The sequence below is a fragment of the Natator depressus genome, chromosome 1, assembly GCF_965152275.1.
Source record: "Natator depressus isolate rNatDep1 chromosome 1, rNatDep2.hap1, whole genome shotgun sequence".
NCBI classification, from domain to species: domain Eukaryota; kingdom Metazoa; phylum Chordata; order Testudines; family Cheloniidae; genus Natator; species Natator depressus.
The window spans coordinates 245,726,790-245,737,152 of record NC_134234.1 but is presented as its reverse complement, the minus strand read 5'-3'; the positions used below and the strand labels follow the sequence as shown (position 1 = coordinate 245,737,152).

The 10,363-nt window shown below is 46.5% G+C and overlaps 1 protein-coding gene across 1 annotated transcript in view; it reads left to right on the top strand.

The window, feature by feature from the left end:
• The window catches only part of LOC141978212 (uncharacterized), a 53,779-nt gene that overhangs the window by 20,703 nt on the left and 22,713 nt on the right, over window positions 1–10,363 (top strand). The window contains exons 12-14 of the mRNA XM_074940136.1: window positions 2,983–3,049; window positions 6,652–6,746; window positions 7,438–7,566. Coding sequence (XP_074796237.1) covers window positions 2,983–3,049; window positions 6,652–6,746; window positions 7,438–7,566 — 291 coding nt within the window. The remainder of the gene's footprint in view (window positions 1–2,982; window positions 3,050–6,651; window positions 6,747–7,437; window positions 7,567–10,363) is intronic.

Genomic DNA, 10,363 nt, shown 5'->3' with positions numbered 1-10,363 from the left:
GGCTGGAATTATTCTGTGTCTGTATTTTAGTTTGAAATTATATGTTGTGAGTAGTAGATTTTTCTAAAGCCCCCTTTTCCTTGTATGTAGTCTAGTCTCACCTTAAATCATAAGATTCTTTTGTGAGCTATAGCATAGCAATACATTTCTCAACAACTACGGTTGCTATTGTGAATAGGTGGCATTCTGCAGTGGGAAATAATCCATAATATTACATTCTGTATCTGGAAATATTTCCTTGAATACAGTAAGTTGGATTTGTATTAAACCACATTCTAAAGGTATAACACATGGGCTATGTTTTGACCCTCTCTAATGGCTACTCCGCATAGAGGATGAGCCTACTGCTCCTCTACCAGTTAAATGAGTAAATCTGGTAGTTGGTAGCAGTAATAGGCGTTTACAAGATAAAACCCTACTTGTAATACCAGCTAATGGCATTACATGTATAGCTCATGTGGTAGGGGCCTGGCTTTTGGCGCTGATGCTCCAGATTCAATCCATGCAAATGACCCAATGTGAGGATTGTTACAAAGGTATTTTTCAGGCTACTTATGTGACATCAGAAAGTTTGGTTTGGATGGCAGTGCCAGAAAATGTGTCTAGTAACTTCTCTGACTGCAAGCATCTCCAGCAGCCACTGGGAGGCTGTGTGAGTTCATTTTGTTAGTGATAACAGCTATGTAGCCGAAATAGGTGGCGGTGTTCCACTGGAATTCTCTCTCAGGTGGCAAAGACACGGTGGTATGAAGATGACTGAGTATCTTCAGGACTCTTGGAACTCAATTGCTCATTTCACTTTTATATGCAGCAAACTGCCTGTCTCTGAATCATTGTGGGCTGCATGCAGTCTGGCTATTAGTCCTTCAGTTGATCCTCTTTGTCTGAGCCTTTGCAGACAACGTTTCCCCATTTAGATTTACAGTACAGTTGGTATAAATATTTATGAAAGCATGACCCTTCTAGTTTGTTCTGTTAAGTCAGAGATTCGAATGATTGCAGATGCTGCAGGCACATGGGGTTCCACGTGGGGAGGTCAGTCATGGCTCTCCGAGTGAGGGCAGTGCTCTGGAGCAGCCCTGGGGTCAGTTTAGCGCACCAGCTGCAGCCTGTCCTCCCAACTCAGGGGGAAAGGGATGCAGTTTATTTGCAACCCAGGGAAGCTACACTGCGCCTCAGTCAGGACCCCCCAGGATGCAGGATCACTGGGCGGGGGGCAACTGCCCTTCCACCTAAATCATGCCCCTGGCTATGAGCATTTCAGGTTTTTTAAAAGGGGTGGGGGCAGTGGCCCTTTTGCCCCCGTTTCTGGCACCTACCGGGGGCTGGCTGGGGACGCATTTTGGCACTTGGCACCCGTGTTTAAACCTATGCTTGGAAAATATTCCTCCCTGCCTTTAAACCTTTTACTAAAAATTTACTAAATCTTTTACTAAAATGATTAGGGGTTTGGAATGGGTCCCATATGAGGAGAGATTAAAGAGGCTAGGACTTTTCAGCTTGGAAAAGAGGAGACTAAGGGAGGATATGATAGAGGTCTATAAAATCATGAGTGGTGTGGAGAAAGTGAATAAGGAAAAGTTATTTACTTGTTCCCATAATATAAGAACTAAGGGCTACCAAATGAAATTAATGGGTAGCAGGTTTAAAACAAATAAAAGGAAGTTCTTCTTCACGCAGTGCACAGTCAACCTGTGGAATTCCTTGCCTGAGGAGGTTGTGAAGGCTGGGACTATAAGAGGGTTTAAAAGAGAACTGGATAAACTCACGGAGGTTAAGTCCATTAATGGCTATTAGCCAGGATGGGTAAGGAATGGTGTCCCTAGCCTCTGTTTGTTAGAGCGTGGAGATGGATGGCAGGAGAGAGATCATTACCTGTTAGGTTCACTCCCTCTGGGGCATCTGGCATTGGTCACTGTCGGTAGACAGGATACTGGGCTGGATGGACCTTTGGTCTGACCCAGTATGGCCATTCTTATGTTCTTATGTTAATCTCTGGGACTTCCAGAGCAATGATAATCCTCACGACCTCCCTGGAAAGAAGCCTACTGCAGAACAGGAAAACGTTCTTTCTCTGGTTCATGCGCTAAGAGCTCTAAGACCTTTTGATAATAAGCGATGACACCCCAACTGACTTGAGAGAGATCTTTCACCTGCCAGGTCAGGGAGGCAAGTAGCCTGTCCTGTTTCTAGCTGAAGAATTTGGGGCTGCTGCATCTCAGCAAGAGCCAGGTGAGGTAATGTACTGGTGGGGGAAAGCAGAGTTTGTTCCACAGTCCAGAATCTGGCCATGTGTGTGACAGACTGACAGAGCACTTTAAAAAAAGCGAGAGAAAGTTGAAGAAATGGGCAGGAGGAGAGAGAAAGCAGCAGCCAGACAGATGGGACAGAAGGGCATTTATGAGGACAGAGACATTTAGGAAGAGAATGGAGAGGGAAAGGATATATAGATAGTGAAGCAGACACTTCCGGGGACAGAGAGAAGGATGCACAGCATAGGCAGACATCGATATCTATTAAACAATTTAAGAACGATATTTCTACACTGCTTAAATGAGGGACTTAATGGGTTGGAGGCTGGTAATGGAATACAGGGCCTTTTGCCCAAGGCCCAGTGGTTCAACTCCGGTCTGAGTTGGTCACTATCTTAGTACAGAACTGTTCAGATCACATAAAACACTACAGTTGGCATCCTTGTAAATAACCTCAGCACATAAGGCCAAAATAGTCAATGAACTAGGAGCATGAACTGCCCTCCGACCTACCCCCCGAAGTGGTCCTTTCTGCTCAGAGTTGAAGCAGGCGAATAGGATAGGAAAGCTTGCACTGTTTTTTGTTCTGAAGCTAGAGGACATCAGTCTCCACAGCTGTGTCAAGCCTACCATTTCAGAAGCATTCAGTTCACTTTAAACATATTCAGAGAAATTCTCTCTGTTCTATTCAACTTTCCCAACTCTACTAACTTCCGATTTACTCTTGCAGGCTGGCGGACAGACAAATGCTGGGCAAGTGAGCCAATCTTTCGGAGGTGTGGGGAGAAACCTGGCAGGTGCTTAGTGGTGGGTTTTGTTTGTGGGGGCATGTAAGTAATGGTTTATTGTGTATTGTTTGTATTGCAGGAGTGACTAAGCCCTAATCAGGATCAGAGCCCCACGGTGCTAGACACTGTACAAACACACAAGTGGACACAGTCCCTCCCCTGAAGAGCTTACAATCTATTAGGAAACGAGATGCAACAAGTGGGCATTACAAGAAATAGAAGGGGAGGGCTGGAGGGCAGGCAAGGGAAATGAAAATAAGGTCTTGTAATTACATGCAGTAACTATTTCACAGCACAATGGCTCCAAATCAGAATTAAACCAAGAAACATCAGTCTTCCCTGATTAATGCTGACTAGGTTTGCAGCAATTATTAGCTGACTTCCTACAGGAGCCACAGTAGCTTTAGAGATTAACTCAGGGAGGATATTTCCACGCATAAAGGGCAAGCATGGAAATATTTGTGGGAGAAGCAGACAAAGGGACCTTCAAGGCTGTGATCATTAGGGTGACATCATAAGATATGTGCTGTAAAGTTATGGGCACCACTCCAGTAGCCCAGGTTTACTGGTGCCATAATGAGCAGAGCTTGAAATGTTGTTAATTTGGGGAAAGGAGAGAAGGTTTAAAGAAAAAACCCTAATGTAGCTCATGTAGGAGCAGAGAAGTTATTTCACCTCTGCCTTTGGCATTGGTTTGACTGCTGCTGGAATACTATGTACAAAGTTCTGGTATCCACAATTCAAGAAGGATGTTGATAAATTGGAGACAGTTCAGAGAAGAGCCACGAGAATGATTAAAGGATTAGAAAATGTGCCTTATAATGATAGACTCAACAAGCTCAATCTATTTAGTTTATCAAAGAGAAGGTTAAGGGGTGACTTGATTTAAAAATTGTCAGTGGTGGAGAATCCACCATAACCTTTGGTAAGTTGTTCCAATTGTTAATTACCCACACTACTCAACATTTATGCCTTATTTCCAGTCTGAATTTATTTAGCTTCAACTTACAACTATTGGATCCTGTTATACCTTTCTCTGCTAGATTGAAGAGCCCACTACCAAATATTTGTTCCCCACATAGGTACTTACAGACTGTAATCAAGAATGGATGTTTTTCTAAAAGATCTGCTCCTGGAATTATTTTGGGGAAGTTCTCTGGCCTGTGTTATACAGGAGGTCAGACTAGATGATCACAGTGGTTCCTTCTGGCCTTGGAATCTGTGAACTCTGGAGTTTAAGCTTTGTGGTCAGTCCCCAAAGCTTGCTAATGTGAATCTGCCATCACCTCAGAGCAAGGAACGGATGGGCTTTAAAAAAAAAAAGGCCATACAAGTGAAATATTTGTGATAGCTTGGGAAACTCATTCTCCTCTCGGAGTCAGTTCTAGTCCAAGATACAGCTGGAGCAGTGGAATAGGAAGTCTAGCGGTGATAGGGTATGTCTACACAGCTTTTTGGAGTGAGTCTCCCAGCCTGAGTTGATAGATTCAGGTTAGTGGGGCTTGCGCTAGTGCTCTAAAAATAGCTGTGTAGACAGTGCTCTGAAGGTGCAACTCACACTGGAACTTGGGTTCTGAAGCCCATCCCCTTCCATAGGCTTCAGAATCCAAGCCGCATCTTCAAAGTGCTGTCTACACAGCCATGTTTAAAGCACTACCCCGAGTTTGTCGACCCAGGCTTAGAGGCTCACTCCAAAATGATGTGTAGACACACCCACAGAGTCCACGCATAGAAATGATGGGGGGAAACTCTGGGTTGCAATTCTGTATGTAACCCTTCTGCCAGGCCAAGTTGATAGCAGCAAGGGCCGGGTTCAGTACACAGGGGTTCCCTCTCATCAAAGCAAATGCAAAACTGGCTCGAGCCCCCACCCAGTGACCTGGGAATATCTTACACACCCCCTGGGCGCCTCAAAGAGGCAATACTTCCCCTCTCGCAAGCACAGAGTCTTGGTGTAGTAGAGAATCTTTAATAACATGAGGTAAACGACATCAGCATTAAATTGGGGAAACACCACAACTAGTGTTCATTAACCAAACCATGAGCAAAGACCCACCCCAGAAAATTGGGCCACATCCTTTCCCTCGGGTTCTTGAGTCCCAGAACCCAAACATCTCTTGAGTCCAGCAATCCACAAATCACCCAAAGTCCAAAAAGTCCAGCCCCAGAGTTCAAAAGTTCATCTGCATAGTGTTACTCCCCAGTCTGGCTAAAATGTGCCTGTGTGTGGGGGAAAGAGGTAAGGGGCACCTTACGTGTCCTGAAGCTGACTGCCCCACAGGGCTCTGCTCTGCTATGCTGTCTCACGAACGGCTCTGCTCCACCACGACCGGCTCCGCTCTGCACAGCTCGCCGTCTCACGAACAGCTCTGCTCAGCTCGCTGTCTCACGAACGGCTCCGCTCCACCACGACCAGCTCCGCTCTGCACAGCTCGCTGTCTCACGAACAGCTCTGCTCAGCTCGCTGTCTCACGAACACACCGCTGTCTCACGAACGGCTCCGCTCCACCACGACCAGCTCCACTCTGCACAGCTCGCCGTCTCACGAACAGCTCTGCACAGCTCACCGTCTCACGAACAGCTCCGCTCTGCACAGCTCACCTCGCCGTCTCACGAACACTCCGCCAGCCTATCCACAAACAGCACCACTGCACTCTAGATCTTCCGGGTCCCCACTACTTGACACAGTGCTCAGTGATTTCAGCTCTCAGTGACTTCAGCTCATAGTAGTAGGAGCCTTAGTGCTGGTGCACCATAAGGCCAAAGTGAATGCAGCGCAGGACCTGTAGCAAGACTCTTAATAGACCCAAAATTAGCACTGACATTCCACAGTGGAGAGAGACAGAGGTGCAATTGGTGCTTCAGGCCCCCATAAAGGGGGCCCACACCATCAGGTACTAATACCTGTCTCAAGTCTCTCTCCAGTCACAGAGTTTTGGAACCCATGTCCCTTGCCTAGCGAGTGCTACTCAGTTGATGGTGAGTCCCTCCATCATAACAAAAGGCCAAGTACAGTTCCAAGCACAGTTCCCATAATCAGGGTAATAACAATTTATTCTTCCCGCCCCAATAACAAAGACACTGGGGATCCCACAACAGCCAAAGTGACCATTTGGGCAGTTATGGCCTCATTCTAGGAGGGGTGGGTGTGCCTATGCAAATGAGATCAGCCCCTGAAGTTCTTTTCCACAACTTGCTACACCTCATCACCAGATGTCAGGATGGAGCCCATCCTGACTCTGCTTACATGTAGGTGGGATCCCAAGGAAGAAAGGTGTTGTTTGCGGGTGTTTCTTCCTTGCCCACCTTTCCACTTCCCCCATTACCAAACCAAACTAGCCACACAGCCAGAAGTTTCTGTGGCAGAAGACCAGCATATCAACTTGTCTTTTCCCCATGCCAGACAGACTGATGGGCAGCCACAGGGAGCCCTGATAGAGCGTTCTGCTGAAGACATACTAGAAAGGGACTGGTGGATGGGGAGAAGGGCACCGGTTTTTCCAAGAAGAGCCTTCCTACAAATGCTCAAAGGTTTCACCCTTCACAGGCTGGAATTTGCGCTCAAGCACGCTGTCCTCTGCTGGGATTATAATCTTGCCATTTGTTTTTAGATTGTTTAAGCCGTCTTGGGAAGACCCCTCTCTTTATCTCAGCTCTGGGGAAGGATGAATATTCAGAGTCCATCTTGCGTTACTGCCACCACATGGTAGGTCACGCAATGACAGTTCCTCAGAGGAACAGAGATGATAATTGAACTTCTTTGGTGTACAGAAACCCCAGAGTTGCATGTGTATAATCCCCTACCGCATCTAAATGCACACAGCTCTCTAACCTGTGCCATCATTCTCCTGAATGCAGGCAGAACAAATCTACCTAGGATAATAGCTCAGTGGTACTTGCTTGCATTAGAACATTGGACCAAAACTGGCAGGACTGGGAGGGAACTAGCTGGCTTTCTTCAACCCACTGACTGTATTGTGCATCAGTGGGATGTGTCTGGCTGATCATCCATATAAATACGAGAAGTCAGAGACCCCCTTCCTTCCTCAGGCAGAGCATCAGAAAGAGGCGGGGGCAGGGTGCAGGCAGGGCTTTACCAAACTCTATTGGAGAGATCTATCACTTCCATTTGCTAAATAATGTATTAGGTACTCATCTCTATGGAGCCTGGGTGCCTTACCCCCATTAAAAACAAACCACCAACCAGTACTGCCCACTTTGGGTATTGTGGGATTCCTCACTGATGTTGCTCAGCTCAAGACAGGGAGGAAGTGGAACTGAGAACAGATAGGTGGGCTGCCATGAGGCTGTCTGCTGGGAGAAGAGAAACCTGAAGTCAGCTGAGTGTGACAGAGAAGGGAAATTTACTCCATTTATGACTCTTCCTCCTGTTTTAGGACATGGCAGGAGTCCTTCAGCTTGCGGGGCACAGTACAGCCACCTACTGTGCAGTGATTACAGGCAGCGGGGAGCTCAGCCTTGGCTTGGGAGACATGGACATCCACCAGCAGATAACAGAGCAACATGTAAGGACTCCCTCTGACCTGACTCATAAGGAGGAGCCTGGATGTGTGACAGCTGCAAGTATCTAGTGCACATGTGTGCACGTGCTTGTGGGTGGAGGATGCCTAGATAACATAATTATACATTGCAAGTGGCGGCATACTGAAAGCAGCATCAACCTGTGGAAGCCTAAGGGTAGCCTCAAACTTGGGTCAGTGAAATGGCACTGCAGCAAGCTGCTGGCCAGCCAAAGCTACTTATTTCCATCTAGCCAGATGGAAACAGAAAACGTTCTTTTCCCAACTGAGGGTCATCAATGCTGCCCTATCCACAACGTCTGTGCCACAGACTTCTCGAAAACTAATCCAAGGCAGCCTATTTCTCAAGGCCCCTTTGAGCCCTCAGTAACTTCATGCCCACCGACCTGGAGATGGTGTTTCTCCTTTGGAAACCAAAATAGGAAGCATGGATAGGTCCCCGAAAGCCCATTTTCCTGTCCCATCACCTTCTCTCTACTCCCCCGTCCTCTCTGTTTCTACATGCTGAGCTATTTAAACACAGCTAAACAGATTCTGCTTCTCAGCCTGGTGGTTAGGGAAGGTTTTAGGACACTAATGAAAGTGATGATTAAAGACTGATTCAAACAAACAAACCCCCACAGCCCTACCCCCTTCCACCACTAATTCCACTGTTGACAAAACAAGAGCCTGTACTTAACAACTGATGGTGATTTGGAAGGCAAGTGTAATTTACTTATCAGCGAGACCCCCAGGAGGTTCAGAATTCCTAGGAGGGAAAAGTGATCACTGCTCCCACTTCCATCTCCACCCTTCCCCTCCCCACACCTTGCCATCAGACAGGAAAACAAAATCATTACATGATGGGTTAATCCTCAGGAGCTTTGCAAAATAACCAGTGGAAACTCTGAGCCTAGCTACTGATGAAAGCTGCATTGTGGTGATGTTTACTTCAAGGAAATTTAGCAGAGACATGTGTGAGAGAGCGAGAGACTGCTGGAGTAGGGATGGAAGTCGACGGCACGTGGCAGCCATTTGTGCAACGTGTTGTCACGCCAGCCACAAAGAGCCACAACAGGGCTGGGACATACATTATCACAGTGTCTCTGAATTCTGCATGTCTGCCTCAGGGATGCCATGGTTTTGGGAGATGGCTACTGTGATAGGAAGCGTTTGCTAAAATGAACATGTCGTACCTTAATATTTCTAGCTGAGTAACAAGAAATACTGGGCTGCTTACTTAAGTGATCAGTCCCTCTGCTCTCTGCTGCCATTCACCCCCAGGTGGTCAAGATCTGGAAGTACCATAGAGACAGTATCTTCAGCCCCTGGGAGAGGGAAAACTTGATCTCACACCTGTGACCCCTTTGGGTAATTAGGGAGCAGCAAAGATGATGCATGCTGAAGAAAATCTCAGTTCAGTTCTCACTGGAGGGAAAGATGAGTGCATTGAGGTAAAGCCTCAGACCTGAGAGATAAAGGCAGAGGGGAAATAAGATTTCCTGGATGGATGTTTAAAGGCCAGTTAACAGGTTATGCATAAAAAATTGGGGGCATTTGAAGGCCTGCAAATGGAGTAATAGACACAAACACAGAAAGAAGGGGAGTGATTTGAAGATCCAGGAATATAGAGGGTTAAGTATGAATGTGGGAGTTTGAAGGCCTGTGAGTGGGATATGTTCAGTGTAACACACATAGGAGCTCAAAGGCTTAAGACAGTGCTTAAAGTTAGGCTCCTGTGTCCATATTCAGGCCCCTAAAAAGTTGTCTGATTTTCCAAGGTAGTGAGCACTTAGAGGCTCCTATGGGCTAAGTATGGCGTTTGGAGCCTAACTTTAGGCACCCCACTTCTGAAAGTCTTGGCTAGAAAGTTGGTCTGGTTTTGGTGATTTCTCCATGGCCTTCATAGTGTGCAGGCAATTTCTAGCTAGCTCCTCTCCCCAAATGGGTTGAATGCTAACCTCTTTTCCTTCTGACATTCAGCACAGGCTTCATATGCAGGTAGTGCATTTGGTAGGATTTCTTGGGTGGCAGGTACTCATTATGATAAAGGAATCTGGTGCTAGACTGACGGCTCTGTCACCATTATATGTTGGGATGTCCTCTTCTAACTCAGATCAGTCTTTTGTCACCTTCGTACTCCTATCTTCTATTTATACCTTCACAAGGCTTCAGAGAGATACATGTTAGGCTGAATTCAGACCCGGTGCATTTGTTTAGATCAGGTCTGAATGTGGCCAGTTATTTCTATTGTTTTGGTTTAGACCTGTTATTGAAAAAGGGCCAGGTCTCAAAAGGTATTTAGGTGTCTAGCTGCTGTTGAAATAAAATATTTTCAAGGGTCTGAATAAACTGCCCTCTCTAATCATTCTGGCTTGACTATGAGACACATTGTAAGTATTAATAGCTCCTCTCCAAGATAGTCCTGCAATTTAGTGTTGGTACTGCAATGGACTGACACATGGGGATCTGAGAATGAGATGTAGTCCCTTGCTCCCTGGCCTAGCAGAGATTGGGAGCCCTGCAGAGGCACCCCACTGGACCTCAAAGGGGAGGAAGCATCTCATTTTGCTCCCTAGAGACCTTCAGTTGATGTAGGAGCAGCCGTAAAGATCTTGAGGGGGAGCCACCAGCAACCTTCCTCTGTGAGGAGGACAGGCTGGTCTGGTACAAGGCTTGGTAGTGGAGGATGGGAAAGAGAAGGAAAAAAATTGAGAACCTGTAAAACCTGCTTTTTCTAGGAAAATGTTCTTCTTGGTTCACGTCAAGCCTGCATCTAAGAGTTTCAGCAAAAATTGATATT